The sequence below is a fragment of the Peromyscus leucopus genome, chromosome 4 (assembly GCF_004664715.2).
Source record: "Peromyscus leucopus breed LL Stock chromosome 4, UCI_PerLeu_2.1, whole genome shotgun sequence".
Classification (NCBI taxonomy): Eukaryota; Metazoa; Chordata; class Mammalia; order Rodentia; family Cricetidae; genus Peromyscus; species Peromyscus leucopus.
This window is the reverse complement of record NC_051066.1, coordinates 106,853,390-106,880,187: the sequence shown is the minus strand read 5'-3', so window position 1 is coordinate 106,880,187 and position 26,798 is coordinate 106,853,390. Positions and strand designations below refer to the sequence as shown.

The window sequence follows — 26,798 nt, the reverse complement described above, 5'->3', positions numbered from 1 at the left end:
TTAAGAACAGATGTGACCCCTGCAGGCCCAGCCACTCTGTCTCTCTCCTTTCTCAGCAGCACAGCCTTTGTTTTCAAAGCTATTCTCTCTCTCTCTTTTTTCCCCCCCTCAAGACAGGGTTTCTCTCTGTAGCTTTGTGCCTTTCCTGGAACTCACTCTATAGCCCAGGTTGGCCTTGAACTCAGAGATTGCCTGCCTCTGCCTCCCAAGTGCTGGGATTAAAGGTGTGTGCCACCACTGCCCGGCTATTCTCCACCTGAACTAGTTTGTGGAACCCAGAGGTTTGAACTCTGACATTCTTTTCTTGTGCCTTGCATAATGCCACTGATCTTTCCTGGTATGTATTTCTGTATTTTTCATCTCTAAAAGTTCATTTTGAATATTTTAAAAATTAGCCTTCATATACCCAGCAAATGTAGTTCCTCCAGATTCTTGAACATATAGAATATGATTATAACCATTGACTTGGGCGAGCCCCAGCACAGTGGCCCCCAAAGGCCCTGCCAGTGAGGGCTGTTGCTGTAGCTCAGTCGCCAATCGTGGTCTCTTTACCTTACCCTTTCATCTGACTCTTTTGTTTGGTTAGGAGTTTTGTTTTGTTTTGTTGAGACAGGGCCTCACTAGATAGTTCTAGCTGACCTGGTACTCACTTCTCTAGACCAGGCTGACCTAGTACTCACAAGAGAACCCCCTGCCTCTGCTTCCTGAGTGCTGGAATTACAGGTGTGTGCCACCACACCTGACGTCCAGGTCTAACTTAAAGCTTCATTCATTAGACAGGAATTTTGCCTTACCTGAGTTGGAATCCTTTTTGTTGTTGTTGTTGTTGTTTTCTTTTCTTAAGGTGTATGTGTTAGTTGACTGGTGTCAGGTTGAAGCTTTTGTGGTCAGGTTGTTAAGGACAGTGACCCACTGTTTCAGCTATTTCTCTAGGTCACTCTGTTCTAGGTAACAAATGAAGTCATGCTTGGAAATGAGCAGTGCAAGTAATGCTTTAAGTAAATCACTAAATAAGTCAATAAATCAGTATCTAATAATTTGTGTCTTCTACTTTAGTCTACTGAACTCTCAAAGAGGACTTGGGTTCAATTCTCAGCACCCACATGATGACTCACAGTCACCTGTAACTCCAGTCCCAGGGCATCCAACACCCTCTTCTGGCTTCCACAGCCACTGCACACATGTGGTGTACACACATACATACAGGCAAGCACTTATACGCATCAAATAAAAATAAAAGAAAATTTCAAAAAGAAAGTTTCCAGGGACTAGAGCAATAACTACCCACATGATGGCTTATAACCATCTGTAACCCAGGTCCAGGATATTTGACCCTCCCTTCTGACCTCTGTGGGCACTAGCATGCATGTAGTACACATACAGACATGAAGGCAAAATACTCATACACATCAAATAAAATAAATAAATCTAAAAACAAAAGAAAGGAAAAGAGAAAAAAAAGCACCTATTAGGTCTTGTAAAATAACTACCCATTATGTCTTCTTGGGCCCTAGATGAGCAATATGATCTCTTTAGGGTTGAGCTAACTCCTGCCAAACCTGGACAAAGAGAATTTATGAACTCACCAGTGCGTTAGAAACAGAGAGTAATCTCAGGGTAGCATAAAGGACCACACAAGGAAAGCAAAAACAGCTTGCCAAGGCAATTTCTTTTTGTAAAAAGGATGTACAGAACCAAACTGGGCTAGGAAGTGAGTGAAAAAATGAACTGAAGAAAGCCATGACTAGAGTGTGGAGGAAGAGCCACCAACCGAAGAGGCAGCCCAGGCTAGCCAGAATGGCTGAGTATAGATCAGGCCGGGGGAAGAGAAGTGGGTGTCCAGTCCTGGAGGGAGAGGTTTAGGGTCCGGGAGGGGAGGCGTACTGGGAGGAGCCACAGGGTGAGGGAGGCTTCTAACACAGGCGGTCACTGTGTCTTCTGATTGGCTGGGGTCCAACCTCACAGTCTTTCGAGACTGGCTCATTTAAAAGAAACCAGCGCAAAGGAAATGATAGAAAAGGGGGAGGGACGAGTTCTGTCAAGTTCTGGGAATGCGGAGGGAGCTTTGTGTAAGGAAACTTGACCAGGTGGCGGAGATTAAAAGATTTGCATACAGATTTTACAAGGTAGGGAGATTTTTTTTAATTTTTTTTTTCACAAAAGGAGCAGATATATCAAATTATTTTAAGATCTATCCTCTGAAGATGCCCAGTAAGGGAATGTGAATGTTGCTTCTCCACATCAGCTGACAGTATGTATGCTTGTTGTTTGGTTTTTTTTTTTTCCTTTGGTTTTTGAGAGACAACATTCTGTGTAGCCCTGGCTAGCTTTGTACTCACATGTTGCCCAGGCTAGCCTTAAACGCCTGGCAGCCCTCCTACCGCAGCTCCAGAACGCAGGAATTATAGGCGTGTTCTGAGGGGCCACACCCGCTCTTTTTCTCCTCCTTCTTGTGCAGAAACCGTATGTGCCGCTTCTCTGTTTGAGCTCTTATGTGCTTCCTTTCCCCGTGTGAGGCTCTGCAGGTTACCCGAGCCTCCCTCCCCCAGCAGAAGGATCAGCATGCGGTTACATAAGTACACCTGCCAGTGGTGTCCAGTTACTGCTACTGGAGTCACTGGTGAAGGCCTGGTCTCTGCAGCCCCAGTGAGCCGGCGGGACATCTTCAGCAAACAGCTCCGGGTTATGCTGAGCGTCTCCGTCCGAGTCTACGGGGTGGGGTGGGGGCCAGCATCAGATGCAGTGAGACAGGGCTTTCCTGTGGCTTGCTCCTTTGTTTCTGTCAGAAGCAAAAAGAATGTTCTGGGTGTCACACAAAGTGAGTAGCCCAGCTAGCCAGCTCTTTTATAAGAAAGGTGCACCAAGACCACACCAGGCTAGCCACACATTGGGACTGGACGTTGCTTGCTTTTTATTCTAACACAGGTGGTGTGTCTCAAAAGACTGACCTCAGAGCCTTTTGAGATTGGCTAATTTTTAACGAGTCATCGGAAGAGAAAGGAAGGAAAGGGGGAGGAGTCAGACCCTGAAGTGACTTAAGTCTGAGAATGCAGCAGGCCTTTGTCTAACCTAACAAAGACTGTACCCGGTTGGGGGATTAACACATGTGGCTTTACATGTGGGAAAGATAAAAAGACTTGAATCCCTTTCCATAAGCAAAGGTTTTACAGTGTATAATAAAAAGCCCGATTTTTTTTTAATATTTCTTACAGTCTCCTATGTAATTGAACTTACAATTTTATTGGTTGTTTAAATAACCAATAAAGGTGATATTTTAAAGATGACCCAGGGCTGGGCAGTAGTGGCACACACCTTTAATCCCAGCACTCGGGAGGCAGGGGCAGGCGGATCTCTGAGTTCGAGGCCAGCCTGGACTACAGAGTGAGTTCCAGGAAAGGTGCAAAGCCACACAGAGAAACCCTGTCTCGGGGGGATAAAAACAACAACAACAAAAAAAAAAGATGACCCAGTGTGGAGGAAGGGACAGCCACTTGGGAATGTAGCAAGGTCTCCCATAAGCATTTTGGCAGAGAATAAACTAGCAGCCTCTCTGTCCTTTCAAGGCCTCTTGCTAAGCAGGGAGTGGGTTGCAGGAGAGATAGGTCAGGTTCATTCATATTTAATATCCTTACTTTTTTTTTTTTCTTTTCCCTGGCTGTCAAGGACACAGCAAGTTATCACACAAGCCAGGCTAGGCCACCCACCCCAACACACCAATTAAAGAGACAGGTAGTAGCAAAAAGCAGAGAATAGAAATGGATCCAATATGGTCTCATTAGAAAAAGGGTCAAATCAAGGAGTACAGTGATGCCCAGGCTTTGTTAGAGAGAGAGAGAGAGAGAGAGAGAGAGAGAGAGAGAGAGAGAGAGAGAGAGAGAGAGAGAGAGAGATACTGATACTAGTTTGGTTTTCTTTTCATTTGTTATGTGGTCCAAGCTGGCCTCTGTTTACTGTATAGCCAAAGATAATTTTGAACTCCCTAATCATCCTACTTTTGCTTTCTGAGTCCTGGGATTCTAGGCATGGATCAACACCACATCCAGTTTTATAAGGCTCTGAGGATTGAGCTATATTTTGATCCCGAGGTTTAGGTTTAAATAGTGGACAAGAAACCAGACATTGTGGCACATGCCTTTAATCACAGCACTTGGGAGACAGAGGCAGGTTTGATCTCTGAGTTCAAGGCCAACCTGGTCTACATAGAATTCCAGGACAGTAAGGGCTACACAGAGGAACCCTGTCTCAAAGAACAAAAAGAGAAGATAAATGGTAGGTAAATAGAGAAGGCAAAAGAGTGCTTGATTGGCAGTCCTGATAACAGTGCTACCCCACTTGTCATGGGTTTGCTTTACCATTGTCTCAGCTCTGGTCTAGCCTGCCTGCTGGATAAGTTCTCACAGTGTGTGAGATCTCTTCCTGGGAGGCAGTTTCCTTCTCTGACTGCTGTCAGGACTGCAGACTTTTTCTTGCCCAGCATGAGATTACTTGGGAAATTTTAATTCTTTGGGATCCATTGTTCCAATAGTTGGGGCGTAAGTGTCTCTCTTTAGAATATCTCCTTTCCTCCCAGGAAGGTCACATTATCGCTCTAGTGCCTTCAAGAAGGACACTGGAATCTGGCCCAAGAATCTAGCACTCCAGCTCTGACCAGCACTCTTTTTCTTCTAGGGAATGTGCATTTCTTCTCTGGTGGCCTTCTGTTTTCTCACCGTCATCATGGAAGTATCATCATTTCCAAGGATCACATGAATTCTGTTTCCTTCTATGATGGGGTATGTGGTTTTTCAACCCCGGCTTTGATGCTCTAAAATACATTTCATTTTCCCTTCTCCATTGCTGTGTGACAGGATGTCAGGAACCACAATAGCCATTGAAGCAGGCCAGCAGGGTGATGAGGCCTGCATACTCCAGAACACTTCTATGCTTTTCTAATAAGGCCTGGGTCAGAAGAGCCCGCCCCATGCCCAAGTTCGTCATCCTAAAGACAGTAGAAAATAGCTTAAAAAGACCTCCAGTGGCTCTTTACATAAGCCCAAGGCTCATACTTCAGAACTGGAAGGTTCATCCTGTGGTATTGATGGGACTCGATAACATATCCCATAAACAGGAAAGAATTGTATGTGCATCAAAAGGTAAATACTGCGCACTTTCTCCGTGAGAGTTTAATACCTCCCTCTCACACACCTAAGTTTAACCTCTATCTCCACAAACATGCTCCCCTAAGAACCGTCATTGTCTACCAGTCTACACCAGTATTACTCTTCCCCTTAGGGAAGGCGGTGGGTCTGAGTTTCCCTCATCCTGTGCTCACTGGCCAGAGCCTCGCCAGTCTCTCTCAGTGCAACAGTGGAGTCCAGGGTGGGCCTTCCCCTGTCTACTCTCAGCCTCAAAGACTGTTTGGCAGCTAGAACAGAGGTGGGGTGAAGAGATTTGGCTAGATGCTCAACGGATGAATTCATGATCAAACCATTCTTCAACAGAAATCCACTCTCCTAAAAGCAGTTCAGAAATGTGGGCACATCAACTAGGCAGATTGGATGGCCTTATTAGATAAGAGAGGGGCTTGTTTTTGTTTTTTTAAGAATGTATGTGGGTATGTGCACATGAGTGCAGATGCCTATGAAAGCCAGGAGAGGGCATTGGATCCCTTGGTGCTAGAATTACAGGTGGTAATAAACTGTCTAACATGGGATGTAGGGAACTGAACTCAGATTCTCTGGAAGCACAGCAAACTCTGTTAAATCACTGAGCCATCTCTCCATCCCAAGAGTTTTGATATTAGCTCTTATAAATAGGCTTCTAACATCAGCCAGGCGGTGGTGGCACATGCTTTAATCACACAACAGCACTTGGGAGCCAAGGCAGGTGGATCTCTTGAGTTTGAGACCAGCCTGCTTTACAGTGTGAGTTTTAGGAAAACCAGGACTACTCAGAAACCCTGTATCAAAACAACAACAACAAAATAAAAATAAAAAAGAAATAGTCATCTAACATCAAGAAAGAAAGTATGAGTCATTTAAGAAACAATACTCAAGCAACCCCATCGGCAGAGGTGTGGGTGGGCCAGCCCAGAAGTTGTGAGCCTGGGACTCACCGTGTCACATTACAGCTTCCATGACGAGATGAATTTTTCTTTTCTTTTTTTCCTCTTAGATTTTATTTTATTTTGTGGGGGAGATTGCAAGGACAGAAGGCAGATTCAAAGGGACAGGGAAATGAATGGTATGGAAATACATGATTTGAAAGACAAAGAATAAATTAAAAAGAAAGTTAAAAGAAAAACTGCTCAAGAGGCTGGCAAGGTGGCTCAGTGGTTAAGAGCATTCACAGCTCTTCCGGAGGACCCAAGTTTGTTTACCAGTACCCGTCAGCTCACAACCATGACAGCTCACAACCATGACAGCTCACAACCACCTGTAACTCCACCTCTAGGGATTCTGACACCATGAACACATGGCAGATACTCAGACATGCACATGAATAAAATCTTAAAAATTTGTTTTAAGAGGGCTGGAGAGATGGCTCACAGGTTAAGAGTGCCTACTATTCTTCCAGAGGTCCTAAGTTCAATTCCCAGCAACCTATGGTGGCTCACAACCATCTGTAATGAGATCTCGCGCCCTCTTCTGTATACATAATAAATAAATAAATCTAAAAAAAAAAAAAATTAAGAATAAAGAAATGGGCGTAGCTGGGTGGTAGTGGCACATGCCTTTAATCCCAGCACTCAGGATGCAGAGGAAGGAGGATTGCCATGAGTTTGAGGCCAGCCTGGTCTGCAGAGCAAGTTCCAGGACAGCTAAGGCTACACAGAGAAACCCTTTCTCGAAAAACCAAAAACCAAACCAAACAAAACAAAAAAAAACAAGCAAATGGGTTCAGAGAGATAGCTTAGCAGTTAAGAGCACTTATTATTGCAGAGAACCTGGGTTCAGTCCCCAGCATCCACATGTCAGCTTATAACCATCGTAACTCACTGGAGATCTAATGTATTCTGACCTCCATGAACACCAGGCACACATATGGTACATATACATATATGCAGACAAAACATTAATAAATAAAAATCTTTAAAAACAAACAGACAAAAAGAATAAAGAAACAAAGCTCAGGTTTGGGTTCGTACACGCCTTTAATCCTAGTACTCAGGAGGCAGAGGCAGGTGGATCTCTGTGAGTATGAGGCCAGCCTGGTCCAAAAAGTGAGTTCTAGGACAGACTCCAAAGCTCACAGAGAAACCCTATCTCGAAAAACAAAAAAACAAAAAAAAAAAAAGAAAGAAAGAAAAGAGAAAAGAAATGAAAAAACAGTGTTGGGATAGCAAAATTAGCTAATTTGGGGGAAGTTTGTTTTGGTTTTTATTTTGTTTGAGACAGGGTCTCTCTACATAGCCTCGACTGTCCTGGACCTCATTATGTATCTCTGCCTCCCTAGTGCTGGGATTAAAGGTGTGCAGTACTATGCCTGACTGTGGAAGTAAATTCTTACCCCATTAAAAAAAATTCAGAGGAGGGTCTGAAGAGATGGCTCAGTGATGAAAAGCACTTGCTGCTCTTTCATGGAACAAAGTACCCATAATGAGCCGTTCACAACTACCTTTAACTCAGACTCCAGAGGATTCAACCTCTGCTCTGGCCTCTCCTGATAACTGTACTCATATGTAGACATGCACACATGCATGGAATAAAAAAAATAAATCTTTTTAATCAAAACAAATGTCTAATAGATTTAAATAGTTTCAGCTTTATTACTGGTAGAGGAAAGGCACTCATAACCCACAGGGCACACATGGAGGTCTAAGGACAGTCTTCAGGAGTCAGTCCTTCCTTCCACCATGGGTTCTAGGAATTAGATTCAGGTTATCAGGCTGTGTGACAAGTGCTTTTACTCCCTGAACCGTCTCTCCAGCCCCAAATTAAATATTTTAAAATTTCATAAGTAGAAAAGATATGAAAATAAATGTTCATTAATCTCTAGGGGCAGAAAGACTTTCTAAGCTTAGGAAATATTTAAGAGCTCTAGATGTTGTGGTGAATGCCTATAACCCAGCACTCAGGAGCAGAGGCTACAAGTTTGAGGTCAGCCTAGTCCATATAGGAAGTTCCATGCCAGCCAGGGTTATATAAAGAGAGACCTTGTGTACGAGTCTCATTTCCGTTATTGTAACAAATACCTGACAGAAAGCAGCTTAGCAAAGAAAGGAGTTACAGGTTACAGTTCATTGTGGTAGGAAAGTTACAATAGTAAGAGCTTGAAGCAGATAGTCACATCACATCCAGCTTTAGAATTTAGGTATTTAGGTGGGTGGTCTGAATCTCAATGGGGCCTCCAGAAAATATTAATTCCACTGGTTGAGAGTAAGACTACTACCATAGTTTAAGTTCAAAATTGAAGCACACTTAATTAAGTACTGGCCAAGTGTATGGACTCTGGCCAGGTCCATACTTGGGTTTCTGGGAAATGGCCCAGATTCAAGAATGGCAAGGGCTTAAGAAGGAAAACTCAGCTGGGCGTTGGTGGCGCACACCTTTAATCCCAGCACTTGGGAGGCAGAGGCAGGCGAATCTCTGTGAGTTCGAGGCCAGCCTGGTCTACAAAGCGAGTTCTAGGAAACCAAATCCAAAAATCTCGAAATCTCAAAACGTCTCGAAAATCAAAAAAAAAAAAAAAAAAAGAAGAAGGAAAACCCATAATTCATCGCATTTCCAATCAAGGACAAGCATATATCCTGACATATTTCCTGCCTGTGAACCTCCTGCCCACATGTGAGCAAGCACATCTGGTGCAGATGGGTCAGATGAACTTGGTTAGGAGAGTGAAAACCTGTGTCTGGCTTGTTATCTCCCATGAACAACAGCCTCCAGCATTTCAGGAACTATCTGTCCTTGGGCAAGGGGCTTGCAGGTCAGTCAGTGCCAAGGGTCTCTAAGGCATTGTAATTAAAACTTAAAATTTGTCTCTCACGTATGTTTCAAAACTAAACAAACAAACAAACAAACTGAGTTCTAAAGAAGGGCTGGAATGGCTCAGTGGTTGAAGTACTTGCCCAACCTGAGGCTGAGTGTGGTGGCATGGGCCTTTAATCTCAGCACTCTAGTTCAAGCACAGTCTGGTCTCTGTAGTGAGTTCTAAGTCAACCAGGGCTACCCTGACTCAAAAGAAAAAAAAATTAGACTACATATGTGATGGCATAACCTAGACTCTGTTCTGTTTGACTACACCACATTGTTAGGTTACTTTAACTTTACACTGAGTTTGTTCCCATGTTTTTGAGACCAGGTGGCACTATGTAGCTCAGGCTGGGCTGCAACTTTATGTAGACCAGGCTGTCCTTTAAGTCACAAAGGTCAACCTGCCTTTGCCACCTGGGTGCTGGTATTAAAGGAATGCCTCACCACACCCCACTCCATTAAATAATTTTTTAAAGAAACAAACCAACCATTAAGCAATCAAACTCAATAAACATTTACTTTAGAACTAGTTTTTCTTCTTTTCGTGTGTGTGTGTGTGTGTGTGTGTGTGTGTGTGTGTGTGTGTGTGTGTGTGAGATGTGCATGTACGTGTGTTTGCATGTGTTCTGGCACATGCGTATATGCAGATGTGCATGGGCATGCATATGGAAGCCAGAGGTCTCTAACAAGTGTCTTGTTCGGTTCTTTCCTCTTCTCTTATTTTTAGACAGACTGTCACCATGTAGCCCTGGCTGTCCTGGAACTCTGTGTTGACCACAAACTCACAGAGATCCGGCTGACTCTGCCTCTCTGCTGCTGCCTCCTGCATGTTGCGATTAAAGGCTGGGCCCTTCTTAATCTTTTGACGCAGGGTGTCTTGTTTTTTGTTTATTTGTTTTTTAATGCCGAATGCCATTTATTAAAGGAGGGAGGAGGTCTTAAATACAGGCTTACAGCACAGTGGGAGAACCCCGGAGGGCAGAAGTTCACTACAGATGTTTTACAGTCTTTCATCTAAGCTGTTAACGCCCATTATGTAGGATACACAGACAAGGAACTTCCCTTAAGCATTCAGGAGGGTGGAACCAGGAGGGAATTAGCATAGGGAGGATATCAAGGTCAAGGTCAGCAAGCAAGGCTACAGTTATCCAAAACAGGGGCCAGGACCCTACAGGTCCTTCTTTTTCTAATAAATGAGCTTCTGACTTAGGTTGCATGGGACATCAGCAGGTCACCTTACCCGTCATGGAGATGCCTGCCCAGGCCACACAGTCACTCTGTCTTAGGTTGGTGAGTGCCCCCCCCCCAGGCATTACCCGTCTTTGAATACTCATTATCATACAAGCTCAATCGTGTGTGAGCTGCAGAGTTAACTGCTGCCAAAGATCTCAAAGTGGCACTGGGCTTGCAATCTGTGTGTTTGACACGGAAAAGACCAACAGAAGTCCTGACACACCCATAGCCAGGAGGCTAAAGGCAACTGAGCCATTCCCTTCCTTAACGAGCCTTACAGCAAATTGGAGTCCTTGTAAGATGGTATCCCAAAAGCAAATGGAACCTGAGTTTATAAATTTATAATTTTCAAAGCCAATCGAATTGTATATAACTATTGAATTAAATTTATCATGCCCAATAGAATGAATAATTAACTAACTGTGGTAGCTACTTTTGCTGCCAGGGTCTCCACTGTGCTAGCTGTAGTAAGCAATTATGAAATGGTAATCCCAGAAACAGTAGCAGTGGTGGCCGCCTCTGCTATAACAGCAACAACGGCAACAGCAATGTCAAATTCTCTTGTGGAGTGTGTGGGCATCCACTGGCATGGGGATTTAGCTCAGTGGTAGAGCACTTGCCTAGCCAGCACGAGGCCCTGGGTTCGGTCCTCAGCTCCAGGAAAAAATAAATAAATAAATAAAATTTAAAGAATAATAAATAAAGGTTTCTGGAGGCTGGAGAGATGGCTCAGTGGTTAAGAGCCACATGGTGGCTTTCAACCATCCATTACTCTACTCTAGTTCCAGGGGGTGTAAGGCTGTCTTCTGACCTCCTTAGACACCAGACACTCATGTGGTGTACAGACATAGATGCAAGCAAAACAAGCATAAAGGAAATACATAAATCTTAAAAACCATTACGTTTTCTAGATGATGACTCATAAATAAAAGCATTTGCAGTGCAAGCCTGATGACTAGACCAGACCTCATGGTGGGGAGAACCAGCTCCCGGAAGCTGCCATCTCTAGTCTCCAGATGTGCACTGTGGTGTGCATGCACCCGTGTACACACACACACAGATACACACGGTGGTGATTTTAGTTACATTTGTATTTATTTCCCGGGGGTGGGGTTTAATGTGTGGAAGTCAGAAACGGACTTGTGGGACTTGATCCTTCCCCTCCTCCATGTAGACCTCCAGGGATGAGCTCAGCTTGTCAAGCTTGGCAGCACACGCTCTACCAGCTGAGCCATCTCACTGGCTCACGTGATTTTTAAAAATAATTATGCTACCTGAGTATGATGGCATATGACTGCAATCCCAGCTCTTGAGAGGCTGAAGCAAGGGGCTCACCATGAGTTCCAGGCCAGTCTAGGCTCTATAGCAAAACCCTTTCCAAAAAGTAAAGATAAATTTTAATTTTGAGATGACATTTTCAGTTTGGGAAAAATATATCTAAGTCGGTATGACAACACATGCCTCTGATCCCAGCTGTTTGGGAAACTGAGGCAGGAGGATTGTGGGTTCAAAGCTAGCTTGGCCTTTGGTGAGACCATGTCCCCACCAAAAATAAAAAATAATAGCCGGGCGGTGGTGGTGCACACCTGTAATCCCAGCACTCGGGAGGCAGAGTCAGGTGGATCTCTGTGAGTTCGAGGCCAGCCTGGACTACAGAGTGAGTTCCAGGAAAGGTGCAAAGCTACACGGAGAAACCCTGTCTCGAGAAAAAAAAAAAACAAAAAACAATGAAGCGTGCCAATATCTCCTATAGCTAGGAGCTGGAGAGCATGGCTGTGGTTAAATTCAGTAACCATTTTCTGCAGAAATACTTGAAGAGCAATTGGTCCTGTGTGTGCTGACACTGGTGGGACTGAAGTCCTGCCTCTGGGTCCTCTTCTGATGCTCCTTTCTCTCTCTAGGATTCCACCAGCATAGTGGCCGCCCTGCTCATCGACTTCAGAGGGTCACTACTTCCTCATCTCCCAGTTCAGTTCCATGGACCAAGCAATTTTCTGATGATTGCTCTTTTCCCCAAGTCAAAGATATATCAAGCATTTTACTCAGAGGTAACATTATTTATCAACTTAACAAAATAACCACTTTCTTTTCCCTTAGCAATTTAAATAGTAAGATACTGTTTTTTAACAAACTAAAGGTAATGTAAAGTCAGGTGTGGTGGCTCAGTCCTTTAATCCCAACACTTGGGAGGCAGAGACAGGTGGATCTCTTGTGAGTTTGAGGCCAGCCTGGTCTCTGTAGTGAATTCCAGGCCGCCTAAAGCTACATGGTAAGACCCTTTCTCAAAGAAAAGTGGGGATTGGGGGTCCTGAAGAGATGACTCAGTAGTGAAGAGCACTGGCTACTCTTGCAAGGGACTGATTCTCAGCACCCACATGGTGGCTCATAACCATCTGTAACTCCAGTTCCAGGGGCTTCCAGTGCCCTCTTCTGGCCTCTGAGGACTGTGTACACACGTGGTACCAAACACACAGGCAAACACCTATACAAATAAAAACGTGTTTTTTTTTTTTTTTTTTAATTAGAAAGGACTAATAGTGGTGTGATTCAAGTGAGAGTCAAGCCAGGTGTGGTAGTGAAAACCTGTAATCATAGTACCTAGGAGGGGAGGCAGGACGATGGGAAGTTCAAGGTTAGCCTGGCTATATAAGATACTCTTCTAAAAGCATGAATAACAACAAAAAGATTAAACCACTGTTGAGAAGACAGAGAATGGGAGCATAGCTGATAAGTGTTTTCATAATCCCTCTGGTGTTTGAGTGGTGGGAGCCTACAGAAATGAAATCTGCTTGTCCCCTCTTAAGTCCCAATTAAATCTATTTCCTTTTTAGCTATTTGATTAAATAACAAGCCTACTTACCAGGCTAGAGCTCTATCCAACCCCATGCTGTCCTTCCCTATGGATTGCAATTCCCTTCTTGCCTTTGCAAGGGACCCTACAGGATAATAAGCTTACTATACATGCTCAGTTCATATTCTGTGGTGGAAGGAACTTACCAAGAATTCTGTGGCCCCACAAGGTGTAGTATAACATGCTTATGATTCCAGCACTTACAGGTAGAGGCAGGAAGATCAGGATTTCTGAGATTAACCTCAGCTACATAGTGAGTACATAGTGAGGATGAGGCCATCTTGGGCTATATGAGACCGTTTCTACAGGTGGGGAGGGGTAAATTGTGTGATGCACTTAGAGACCACCCAGTAGCCAGAGCTGAATAATGGCTAGTCTAGCATCACGACTGGCAGAAGTTCTTGGAAGGCTGTGGTTGCGGCACCTTCCAAGCAGTGCCCCTTCTTCACGATGACACATAGACTACAGAGGAACAGGAAGGAGGACTGTCTCTGAAGGTTCTCAGCACAGTCTGCCTCCTCTAAGCACAGCCTTTGCTGCTGGCCTTCCTGGCCTAGACACAGCCTCTGGAATCCCTTCAGCTGTCCCTCTAAGCAGCAGTTTCTTTTGAGGCCACCACTGCCTTGTGGTCCTGTCACCAGGGAGGAACATGCTCTTGAAGCCAGAACAGTGTTCCTGACACCTTCTTCCAGGCTTTTTGACCTCTGGAAGGTCACAGTCTCTGAGGACAAGAACCCAAAGAGGCATTTCTGGCTCTGAAAAACCCTGAACAAAATTGCTTTCCGGCCTCAATTTTGAAGCAAATTTGTTTGTGATAATGTTTTTCTCTTCACTGACAGTGTTGATTTTCAACAGTCATCAGATCCCATGTGGATTCCATATCCTGTTGTTGGGTTTAAAGTGTCCTTTGTTCAATTCTGTTTTGTTTAGGTCTTCTCCTCCTGGCAGCAGCAGGATAACTCAGGGCTTTCTTTAAAAGTGGTCCAGGAAGATGGATTATCTGTGGAACAAAAGAGGCTGTAAGTGGCTCTCTCCAATGTTTGTGCTCAATTCCCAAAGCTTTGTGCCTGTGCTTTCTCTGCAGGGTGACTCACGTTACATAACGAGGGTCTTTGCTTCGGAAAGGGCCAATAGTCATGTCCTTGTTGCCAGCATGCAGGTAGCGGGTGTGCTTGGGGAAACAGCCAGACAGATGAAATCCAAGCTGGGGGTGTGGCTCAGTTGGAAGAGCACTTGCCTAGCATGCAAGATGGGTTTGTCCCATCCTAGCATAAACCAGGCGTGGTGGTATATTCCTATAATCCCAGTACTTGGGAGAGAGAGGCAGGAGGATCAAAAGTTCAAAATCATACTCAGCTATATAACAAGTTAGAGGCTAGCCTGGGCTACAGGAGACTCTGGGGAGAGTAGAGGGGAAGGGGGAAATTCACTGCTGTTTTATCTAGGTTTCTGCTACTGTGATAAAACACATGACCAAGGCAGTTTATAGAAAGAATTTATTTGGGCTAAGGAGTCCATGATGTTGAAGTGGAGGCAGCTGATGCCTGGAGCAACAGCTGATAGCTCACACATCTCAAATCACAGGAGGCAGAGAGAGCAAAGATGTACCTCCTCCAGGAAGACCACCCTTGCCTATTCTCCCCAAACAGCCTCCAGCCGGGGGCTAAGTATTCAAAAACTCATGACTTATGGGGGATATCTCATTCAAACCACTACAGCTAAGAATTAAAACCTGAGATCGTTTTAAAAAAAAAAAAAAAAAAAGAGGCCAACCTTCTTCTGTGGGCATTCCAGTTGTCATGCACTCGTACCGTATTTTGTTCACGTCTGTGGGGTGCCTGTTTTGGAAGTATTGGCTCTGTTAAGGTCTCTGGCTTTGAAGCCTCAGGACTAGTTGTGTGAAGTGCCTCTGCTGTGGGAGGTGCAGCACTGACCTGAGCCTTTGGTGTTGCAGGCACTCCAGTGCACAGAAGCTCTTCAGTGCCCTGAGCCATCCTGCGGAGGAGTGGAGCTCTCCGAAGCTGCTCTCGGCCAAACTCCCGGAGTTGGAGCGGTGAGTTCTGTGCATCTGGCCGCAGATGTTTCCTGTTGCAGCTTTTGAAATCTCGGAGACCCTAGTGTTGGTCCTCCCTGAGCTCCTTTACTTAGAGCTTCTTACAGATCTGAAAAGGGTAGTAGTGATATGCCATATATACTTTCATATCATAAAAGACTCTCTCTCTCTCTCAATTTAATTTTTAAATTTATTTTTATTTTATGTGCAATGGTATTTTGCCTGCATGTAAGTCTGTGTGAGGGTGTCAGATCTTGGAGTTACAGACAGTTGTGAGCTACCATGTGGGTGCTGGGTATTGAACCCAGGTCCTTTGGAAGAGCAGTCGATGCTCTTAACCACTGATCCATCTGTCCGCTCCTCTCTCTCTCTCTCTCTCTCTCTCTCTCTCTCTCTCTCTCTCTCTCTCTCTCTCTTTGGTTTTTGTTTGTTTGATTTTTGAGACAGGGTTTCACTGTGTAACCCTGGCTATCCTAGAATTTCATCTGTAGTCCAGGCTGGCCTCAAACTCAGAGATCTCTGCTTCCTGAGAGCTGGCATTAAAGGTGTGTGCTACCACCACCTGGCCTAGAAAGAATCTCTTCAAGGCTTAATAGCACTTGGGTAAGAAATCACTAATGTGAGTTGAGAGATCAAGCAAGGCTGATGACAGTAATGTGACATTGTCTCTGTTTTTCTAGGTTTCTCCAGCATTTTGCTCTCAGCAGTGTTGGTCAGGAGCCTGTGATGCGGACCCATCTTCCAGGCCTGCTGCAGCAAGCTGAAATCAGCCCTGCTCACGGATTAGAAAGTGACAAGGTAGAGGTTGGCCAGACATGCTGAGAATTTACAACAGTTCACAGGAGCACAGATGGAGTCCTTCTATAAGTGTGTTCTCCTCCTTGAATACTGATAATGATATTCATGAAAGACTCCATGACAGTGACCAACTCTGACATCTTGCTTCTCCAGGTCTTTTAAACTTTTGCTGTGTGTTCTCAGGCTGTCACTTCTTTCTGGTTGTGACAATGACTTAACCTAGCTTCGAAGGAAGGCTGCCCATGTTACAGTCACTAGGGTGAGGTGATACTTCAGGCATTTTCTTCCCCAGAATGTGCCCCTGCCTCAGGTTTCTCACACTTGACTCTGTCCACTATCCCTTTGGAAGCTGTGTATCATAGTTTGTTTCTGTGGAAGTCTAAAACATGCCCATCTACTAAAGGAGATAGCACTATGCAAACAGCATAAAATAAATGCCTACCTTGTGATATTTTACTTAAAAGGTGCCATAGTACTGGCCTCTGAGTAAGAGTACCTGGCTGAGTGGCTCTTAAGAAGCCCACATCAGGGGCTGGAGAGGCAGCTCAGGTTTTGGAAGCTGGTCTCTTCCAGAGCAGCTGGGTTCGATTCCCAGCACCACCACTCACAGTGGTTATAACTTCAGTTCCGGGCTGGAGAGATGGCTCAGTCGTTAAAGGCTAGGCTCACAACCAAAAAAAAATAACTTCAGTTCCAGGGGATTCTTGCTTCCAAGAGCACTGCATACACACGGTGTGCAGACACTCATACAGTCAAAACACCTATACACATAAATTAGAAAGGAAGGAAGGAAGGAAGGATCCCACACCCATGATCTTACAGGTATACCGTAGATGGTTCTCTTTCTCTTTCCATTTATGTTTAAATCTGTTGAAGTCTTTTCTTTATAAACTCTAATTTTGCTTAAAAGAAAGAAAGAGAGAGAGAGTATTTGAGTGTGTACGTGTGATTTAAGGGACTGAGGAGTGGCGCCCAGGAGTAGGGAAGCAGATGGGGACAGCTGGGGTAGGGGAACGAAGACAGTGTGAGTTACATTTGTACTCTGCAGGGAGCAGAGAGGGACAGAGGAGAGCAGCCTTGGTCACAGGATGGAAGGAGAGCTTGTGTTTCCACAAAAGAAGAGATCAGCCGCTGTCTCTGTGCTTATGCGACCAGCTGCCGCTGACTGTCTCTAGGCTTAGCATTGGTGTCCGTTTCTATGACTGGGCCTATTTTGAGGGGTCTCACATGTTGTGAAATAAAGCATACAGCCAGGTATGATGGCCTGTATCCAGTGTTCAGGAGACTGAGGCAGGAGGATCACAGCAGCTTTGAAACCACCCTGGGTAGCATAGAGTTCTAGGCCAGCTTGGGCTATAGAGTAAAACTTTTTCTCCTGTAGACAGGCCTTCCTAGGCCTTGTCGTTGTGATAACCCTTCTGTGGTTGCATGATTCTTGTCCTCCTCTGCTGCTCTTCCTCGTTGAGTAAATCCCTTAAGTGGCCTTAGACTATCTACCTGAGGGGAACCTAGTTCTGGGTGCTGCTATAATACAGTTAGGGCCATCAGGATGATTCCTCCTTTCCTCCAAGAGAGGCTTTCAGAGAGCTTATCATGCCCAGGAGTTCTGTCTCACCACAGACAGCATGGCCTGGAAGACACGGGCAACCCCACAGAAGCATCTTCAGTATAGCTCCTCTGCTCACCGGCTTCCACACCAGTGTAGCTGGGACATTATATCCCAGACTTCCTTTCTGCTTCCTAAAAAATGTAAAAAATGTAATATCCCTGAGTGTCTCCTTAATGAGGTCTGTGGTCTTAAGCAAGTTAGTCTCTCCAAATGCTTACTCTTTCAAGTGATACAGTTACAAATGCTCCATAGAAATTTACTGACTATTTACATAAGTGAACTTCATGAATCTTCACACCTACCCTGTAAGGTGAGTAGGTCTTAGCTTAGTTTCTAGTGCTGCAGTAAAACACCATGACCAAAAACAACTCGGGAGGAAAGGGTTTATTTCAGCTTCCAGCTCTCAAGTCACACTCTGTCACTGAGGGAAGTCAGGGTAGGACCCTGGAGGCAGGAGCTGAAGCAGAAGCCACAGGGGTGCTGCTGACGGCTTGCTCTCATGCTTGCTCAGCCTGCTTTCTTATGGAACCCTGGCCCCCCTGTCCAGGATGGAGCCCGGTAGCTGTTCCTTCCATTGATTGCAATCAAGAAAACGTCCCACAGACTTGCCTGCAGGCCAGTCCGATGGAGGCACTTTCTTCATTGAGATACCTCTTCCCATTTGACTTCAGCTCCTGTCAGATTGACAACCCCCACCCCCTCCAAAAAGAAAAGAAAACCCTACTACCCAGGACAGTAGACTTCGTCATTCACTCTGGATCAAGGAGCTAGTGAAAAGTGGTGCTGAACTTCAACCCACGAAGCCTTGCTCTGGAGACTGGTTGTCCTGACTGCTTCACAGTGTCCCTAGCTGAACTGGAGACCCATGAGACGTTTCTTTCTTCCGTGTAGGTCATCATCAGCATTGTAACCGGTCTCCCTGGCTGTCACGCCAGCAAGCTCTGTGCTTTCCTGGTCACTCTGCACAAGGAGTACGGCAGGTCGGTATGGCTTCTGCTTTGGCTCTGGGGAAAGAGATCGTGTGCCCAGCTGCCCTGGTGTAGGGGAGCCTTAGACATGCACTGCCATTTGGTGGGACATTGTTAGCACAGCAGTCATCCACCACCTCCTCGTTAGATAGAGTGTGCTTAGTGCCTTGTTTAGTAAGTGTTGACAGGTTAACCAGATCCTCACATCTAGTGGTTTTGTCCTATAAACATTCTTTTTATTTGGGAGGTAGAGTCTCCTGTAGTCTGGCCTGTAGCTGAGGATGACCTTGAGCTCTTGACCCTTCTGCCTCCACCTTCCAAGTGCTATGTTATAGGCATGAGCCACCACACCCAGCTTGTGTGTGTGTGTGTCTGTGTGTCTGTGTGTCTGTCTGTCTGTCTGTCTCCCCCCCTCCACTCCCTCCCCATTTCCTCCCCCTCCCTACCTCCTCCTTTCTCCTCCCTCTTCTCCCTCCCCCTCCTCTGTTTCTCCTCTCTCTCCTCTCGTGCTCCCTCTCCCCATCCATGCCTCTGTCTCTCTGAGATGGTGGCCTCAAATTCATTGGAAGTTCTCAGCTTCGCTTCTTGAATGCTGGCATTACTGGCATGTGCCACCATTCCTGGCTCTTGTTCTAAAACATTCTGAATTTTTGACCTTACCCATTTCCTACTAGTTTTACCAAGCATGAAACTAAAGCTATTTTATTCAGGAAATCACTGTCAGAAGTCTTTTCTCAGCCGGGCGGTGGTGGCGCACGCCTTTAATCCCAGCACTTGGGAGGCAGAGCCAGGCGGATCTCTGTGAGTTCGAGGCCAGCCTGGGCTACCAAGTGAGTTCCAGGAAAGGCGCAAAGCTACACAGAGAAACCCTGTCTCGAAAAACAAAACAAAAAAAGAAGTCTTTTCTCACTACTGAGGCTTTCTGACTATACGTTACCTGTCTTTTTTCCTGGTGGATGGAGATTACCTACAAAAGGTCCAAAGATCTTGGTTTCGGGATAATGGGGTCTAACCCAGCTAGAGGCTGCTGCCTTTTTCTGTGATGCTACAATAGCTCTCTCTCCATAGATAGTAGCATGTCTTTGAGAGTACTGTTCATATTTAAATCCATGACTGAGCTTCTCAGGACCAGGCCATATGTAGCCTTATGCTAAGATTACCTTTGCTGTTTCCAGATGGATGGTATACCGCCAGATCATGGACAGCTCTGAATGTTTCCATGCAGCCCATTTCCAAAAGTACCTTTCCAGTGCCCTGGAGGCCCAACAGAACCGCTCTGCCCGACAGTCGGCCTACATCCGCAAGAAGACCAGACTGCTGGTGGTGTTACAAGGGTGAGTGATGGAGATTGGGGATGGAAGTGAGGATGGGGACCTTGTCATTGTTGTTACCTTGTATGTGCCCTAATGCTAGCAGCACTCCTCAGAAAGGCCAGGATGCTATTGCCATACTGTGGCTAAGGGAAACTGATAGCTACACATGTTTTGATTTTGGCTTCCATATTGTAGTATGTCCAAGAGGTGAGGAATTAGAGAATCTGGTAAAGATTCTACAATAATTCGTAGAGTGATTCATAATAGTCTTTAAACCTTATCATCTAGATATGGGAGCCTCGTCTGCCTTATTCTGAAGTCCCTATAAGTACCATTATTGTCAGAGAAAAGGTGGATTCCTGCCCGTGCGTGTGCGTGTGTGTGTGTGTGTGTGTGTGTGTGTGTGTGTGTGTCTGTGTCTGTGTGTGTGTCTGTGTGTGTGATGTAGATGTGTATGTATGAATGTGTGCCCTGTATACTCATCACCCATGGAGCCAGAAGAGGACATAGGATGTCTTTGCATCTTGTATCCTTGCTGTCTGTCTGTCTTACTCCTTTGAGTCAGCATCTGTCACCGACACTGGAGCAGGCTGGCAGCTCCTGTCTGTCTCTCACAGCACTGGGGTACAGGTGGACACAGCCATGTCTTGCTTTTCTTTCACCTGGGTGCTGGGGATTCAGACTCACATCCTCATGTTTGCAGAGCAGATGCTTTACCCACTGAGCCGTCTCCCCGGCTGAGAAGGGAGCTTTGGCAGGGTCTGTGCCACTGCCCTGGGCAACTCCTGTTCACCGGCCTTCCATGGAGGAACACCTCGCACCTGGACCTTGATCACCGGGGCCCAGAATAGAACAGAACAGGGGCCGGGCTTGTTTCTCGTGCTATGGTTTTGTGTGCTGTTCTCACAATAATTAGTTGTCTCCAGTTAAGAACAGGCGCAGATCCAAAGCTCTCTCTGGACTCCTGGGTGTAATGATGGGACCTGGAGGGAGCTAAGATGGCGGTCCACTGGCAGAGTGCCCCCTGGGACCTGCCTGCACTGGTGGACCTTGTTGCGGTCTGACCCTGTCTCGTTTCCCTTCTGTCGGCCCTTTAGGCCATGGCCTTGTCAGAGGAGAATTGGGCCTTGAAGCCACTTGTTTTTTGAGGTGTTCTGTTGCTTCTGCTAGTCAGAGGAATGGGCCAACCCAGCATCACCACCTTCTGATGTGCCCTTGCCAGACCTGAGAGTCACTGGGAGTGGGGACCTGGAAGAGAACTTGGCAGCTTGTCAGTGTACACAGCTAAGGTCATTTCCATTATCCATTATTTTAGAGAATATTGTTGATTCCTTATCCCTGACTCTACAAGTCTGTAAAAATGTTGGATATTTAGCTGCTTCTGGTCTGCTGTAAGAACCAGCTCATGCAGCATAGACCCAGCATTCACCCAATTATACCACAGGGTATGAGGGACACCAATAGATAGAATAATAGCTAACCCCAGCCATAATGGCTCACACTTATAATTCTAGCACTTAGGAGATGGGAGCAGGAAGATTGAATTTGAGGCCAACCTGGATTATATGAGAGTCTGTGTCAAAAAAAAAAAAAAAAAAAAACAGCTAAATGCTGTTGCTCTTTACTGAGGCACTTATAAATTTGACCCTTTTTTTTTTTTTTTTTTTTTTTTTTTTTTTAGAGCCAACAGATAACATACAGTTACAGGATTTATAGTTATACAACCCCTTGACACTAGACATTGAGGTTGTTGGTAAAGGAAGATGCCAAGGGCTCTTCATATCAAGAATTCCTGGGCTGGAGAGATGGCTCAGAGGTTAAGAGCACTGACTGCTCTTCCAGAAGTCCTGAGTTCAATTCCCAGCAACCACATGGTGGCTTACAACCATCTATAGTAAGATCTGATGCCCTCTTCTTCAGTGTAAGGAAACATGCAGACAGAACACTGTATACATAACAAATAAATCTTTAAAAAAAGGAATTCCCTCCCTCTTTCATCTTACTATGTAGTCCAGGCTGGCCTTGAACTTGTGATCATCCTGCTTCAGCCAACAGAGTGCTTGGATTGCAGATATTCACCATAACACTTGGCTTATTTCTCAAATCCAGCTTCTATTTTCATCAGTATATATCTGATTTTTTTTAAAGATTTTTTTTTATGTGTATGAATGTTTTGCTTCTGTGTATATACATACACCATGTACATGCAGTGTCCACATGAGGACCAGAAGAGGGCGTCAGATTCCCCTGGAACTGGAGTTAGAGACAGTCTTATGCTACCATGTAGTGTTGGGAACTGAACCCACATTCTCTGTAAGATCAGCAAGTGCTCAGAGGTTCAGTGCACTTACTGATCTTACAGTTTTGTGTTTGAGACAGGTCATTTCTCATGGGCCAGCTTTACTGTGTAGCTGAGGATGGCTGTGAACTTTGGTCTGCATCTCAAATGCTGGCATTACAGGCGTGTGTCACTATGCCCCGTTTATATGAGCTGGGAATTGAACCTGTGGCTTCCACTGTAGCAACTGAGCTAGACCTGACCCCAGGTCCTCGAGTGCTCTTTTAATCTTAAGACTCAGACTTGTAGTTTAGGGATAGGGTAGGCAAAAGGGAGATAGAGGTGGTTATAAAAGGGCTCTTCTTTTTCAGAAGTTTTACATCTTGACATAAAATAAATACACATTGAAAAAAAAAAAAAAGACAGGCCTTGCTCCATGGCCTTGGTTAACCACCCACTTGTTACCTTGCCCATGCTAGACTAGCCTTGAACTCACAGGGGTCCTTCCCCATCGGAAATCCTCTATTTTCAAAGGTGCCGCTGTAAGAGCCTGCAGTGTGTAGGGCTCCCCTGCACCCAGGCCTACCCAAGCACTGCACTGGAAATAGACACACAGATGCCCAGGTAGAGAAGCCAGAGAGCAGAGCCTAGGTAGGGCTCACTGAGCAAGCCAGGCAGAGTGACCCAGGCTGGGGATCCTTGCACTTTGGAGGCTGGGGCACTCCACAAGTTGGAGGGCAGCCTGTTCTAGGTAGCAAGTTCCAAGCACCACAGGGCTACATAGTGAGAGCCTATATAAAATAAAAATAAATAAGTAAACACCCCTGGAGCTTCCAGACACCTGTGGGAAACTAGAGCTTAGCACACCCTGTCTGCCCTGCAGCTCTGATGGTTGGGCAGGACCGAGGATGATGTTCTAGTCTGGGACAAAGCCGAGGGCCTTTTACAGGTGAGTTGTGTGTAGGAACTCGGGACACAGCTTGGGCAGGTTGCACACACACACACACACACACACCTCCCACTGCTCTCCCAAAGGCCCACACGGACGCAGGTCCTCTGATCTGCCAGATGCCCTCGGGTCTGACTTCCCTCCCTAGACTCAGACCTTTTGGTAATAGTGTGGGTCCCTTGGGACAGGGCTGTCCCCTGTGAGGTGAAGAGGCCCCTCAGAGTCATCCCAGGGTCTGCTGAGGTCGAATGTCCCCTTTATTGATCTGAGTTGCTTTAGGCTTCAGAAGCTGTAACAGCCGCTTTATTGCAGAGACAGTGAGCAGACAAATGAGGGAAGACGGGACCAGAGACAGCAAGAACCAGGAGAGACTGTGGCTCAGTCAGTGCTTTGCAGACGAACGGGGGAGGGGTACAGGGTGTGCAAAGGAGCGTGACCATCACTGCAGTGTGTGACGGCCCAGGATGTCTCCATAAGGTGCCGGCTGACGTAGCTCGGTGGTGCAGTACTCAACTAGCATGTGCAACACTCTGTGAGTTCGATCCCCAGCACCACAAAAACCAACCGAGTGCCACCTGAGCAGAGACCCGAAGGAAGCCAGCCAGCCAGCCAGATGCCAGAGGAGAAGAGCATCCCAGCCCGGGGGAGCAGAGTACAAATGTAGAAGTATGCCTGGCATGTTCAGAGAGGACCCAGGAGGCCCAAGTGCTTGGACTAGGGGAAGGGATGGGAGGAGTACGCCATCCCCCTGCGCTGTGAGAGGTCAGGTGGCACGGGGCTGCCTGGCCCACAGACAGGGGCTCGGCTTCCGCACTGAGACAGAAACCAGTTTTGAGCAGAGCAGTAATGTGATCTGTCGAAGGGCTTAGCAGATCCCTCTGGCTTCTGTGTTGAGAACAGTTGGCAGTGAGGCAGGACGAAGGTAGGGGGGCAGCTGGGCGGCCATTGGGGTGGCCTAGGTGAAGTACGGTGCACTCTGACCCAGTGGGAGTGTGAGCAGTGATCTCTTCAGGCGTATGCTGAAGGGTAAGAGAACAGTGGAGTCAAAGAGGACGCGGATCTTTTGGCCCAGTGTCTGAAGAGTGAAGTCCTCTGGGCTTAGAATAACAGGAACCTGGGAGGAACCTGCTCGAGGGTTTGGATTACAAACACATTCGCTCCTAAGTGAAGACATCAGACTGGTTCTGTAAATAAGATTGGAGGGGGTTCCAGGCAGAAGATGGGACTAGAAACGGTATTTGACAGATCTGATGACCCTGTGAAATGGGAGGGAGAGGAAAGAACTAACGAAAACAGAGTCTGGCAGGAGCCCCTGAGTTCTGACCAGAAAACACAGTCACTTCTTATCTCCAGAGTAGGTTGGCTCTTCCACCCACTCTTCCCCTTTAGGGGAACCAAAAGAACTTGGGGATGAACAAGCATGCTGTGGATTCTAGGGACTCTGGATCATAAAGTGAGGTACCACCAAGGAACTCTGGGACAGCCTTCCGCTTTGGGTCTTCAGCCCTCATCCACTCAGCCACTCAGCGCTCCCCTGTTCTCCTGTTCTGTAGCCCCAACCAGGAAGCTGACCATGTGTTTTCTCCCTTTAGTTACACAGATATCATTGACGTAGTCCAGGCCCTGCAGACTCACCCAGACCCAAATGTCAAGTCCTACTTCAGCATTGGTGCTGTCACAGTGTGTGTGGAGCCCCTGAGCTGCTACATGGAGCACAGGTAGACACTTAGGACCACCTCCAGCCCACGATGTGGTGTTGAAGAGAACTAGCCATTTTCCCTCCCCACCAGAATGAGACAGGCTTTTACACGTTTGGTTTGTGGAACACATCAGCCCGCGGTGTATGCAGTAAGTACCCCATGACTCTGATTTGTATGAAGTCCTAAAAAGGCGAAGAGCAGAATAAACCATCGCCTGTGGTGGCTTGAATTAGAATGACCTGCCACAGGCTCATATCTTAGAATGCCTGGTCGTTCCCAGTTGATGGAACTGTTTGGAACAGATTAGGAGGTGTGGCCTTGTTGGAGGAAGTGTGTGACTGCCTTTGAGGTTTCAAAATGCTAGAGTGATTCACAGTACTCTGCCTTCTAGTAATTCACCTCTGCCTTCTAGTTTTATATCAATATGTACTTTTGGATCAAGCTCTCAGCTATTCCTGCCACCTTACCTTTGTTCCTCCATCATGGACTCTAGCCCTCTAAGGCCACTTGCCAATCAAACACTTTTTTTTTTTTTAATGATTTGCCTTGATTATCACAGCAATGGAAAGGTAGTTAAGGCAACATACAAGTCCATGTGTTCTAAATACTTGTCTCCTCCAGTTTTTACATCAGCATTATTGGCCCCTTCCCATGTCAGAGATTTCATGTCCAGCCTTGTGATAGCATGTGATGTCTTGTGGGAAATCTTTGTGAATTAACATGGGCTTCAGTGAGAAAGGAGGGAGGGCCCAAGAAGGGCCTAAGTGATTGCACCCAAAGTCACAGACACTTAGAGACACAGACGCTTCCAGGAATGTGTGTGCTGTGTAGCAGGTGATTCAGTGGCTTATATAATCACACACACTCTGAAGTCAAAGCCTCTGGTATGGCTAGCCCTTCTTTTGTTCCTGGTCTTTTGGTCTTGCTGGTAGCACATGAGAGTTCTTCCTAGGAATCTTAAGAAATTATGAGAGTCAGGAAGGGAACTGGATTCACAGCCTAAAGTAGGAGTTACCAAATTTGGTTCACTTGGTATTTGTCCAGCCATTTTATAAAATTAATTAAAGAATGGAGCTTGTGCTCCTAAGCATCTAACTTGCTGATCTGGGAACCATGGAGCTCTGTGGACCAGATAGACCTAGACCTTGCCTCAGGCCCACTGTGTGGATGCCTTGGCAAGATGCTCAGCCTCCTTACTAACCCTCCACCTACTCCTCTCTTTGTAGTGATAACAGCAAAATCATGTCTAACTGCTTTTATGTTGTTCATACTTATGGGAACTTGATAAAACTCATTAGTGGTAGCTCCCTTCTCTAAAAGGAGTGTTATAATAGTTGGGAATTTTAATTTTTTCTTATTTTAATTATCTTTTTTTTTTTAATTTTTTAATTTTTGGGACAAGGTTTCTCTGTGTAGCCCTGGCTGCCATAGAACACACTCTGTAGACCAGGCTGGCCTCGAACTCAGAGAGAGCCTCCTGTCTCTGCCTCCCAAGTGCTGGGATTAAAAGTATGCCACTACCACCCAGCTGCCATGTAGGAATTTCTGTGGAACATGAACTTCAGTGCAAAACTATGAATGTCTTGGATAACTATAGGTCTCAATGCTCAGGACCACCTGACTAATTATCAGTCAGCTTTATGCTTTTGTAGGAAATAATGATGACTCTGAAATAAATGGTTTTGAAATACATTTTTTTTCCTCCTTAGATTTCTCTTTCCTAAATGTCTTGACCAGTGTTCACAAGGTAAGCAGTATGTTTTACTTCCTGTTTGTATACCCGTCACATTCTGTTCAGAAGTAGGCTTTTCTCTGTGCTGTGACCTTTCTGGAATCTACAATACAATACAATACAATACAGAATTGGTCCAAGGAAAACTTTGACAACTTCCTTGTGTCCTGCTGGGTAGACACACATCCTCAGGAGCTTTTCTTTTGATGCTGTAGTTCCCGCAGCAGCAGCACCCCTGCCCTGGCCTTGCTGCTGATGAACAGTAAATGGAACCTCTGGATCAGCAAGGTCATTAGGGGTCCTGGAGATCCAGAATAAATTATCAATTCCTGCAGTGGTGCTGAGATGCTCAGCGCTATCAGG

General features: G+C 45.8%; 1 protein-coding gene across 3 annotated transcripts in view; it reads left to right on the top strand.

Moving 5' to 3' along the window:
• The window catches only part of C4H20orf194 (chromosome 4 C20orf194 homolog), a 139,872-nt gene that overhangs the window by 89,447 nt on the left and 23,627 nt on the right, over positions 1-26,798 (top strand). For all 3 annotated transcript variants that reach the window (XM_028878583.2, XM_028878582.2, XM_028878584.2), the window contains exons 21-29: positions 4,669-4,772; positions 12,086-12,232; positions 13,966-14,054; positions 14,990-15,088; positions 15,769-15,886; positions 18,387-18,475; positions 19,639-19,797; positions 24,596-24,721; positions 26,413-26,450. In XM_028878583.2, coding sequence (XP_028734416.1) covers positions 4,669-4,772; positions 12,086-12,232; positions 13,966-14,054; positions 14,990-15,088; positions 15,769-15,886; positions 18,387-18,475; positions 19,639-19,797; positions 24,596-24,721; positions 26,413-26,450 — 969 coding nt within the window. The remainder of the gene's footprint in view (positions 1-4,668; positions 4,773-12,085; positions 12,233-13,965; positions 14,055-14,989; positions 15,089-15,768; positions 15,887-18,386; positions 18,476-19,638; positions 19,798-24,595; positions 24,722-26,412; positions 26,451-26,798) is intronic.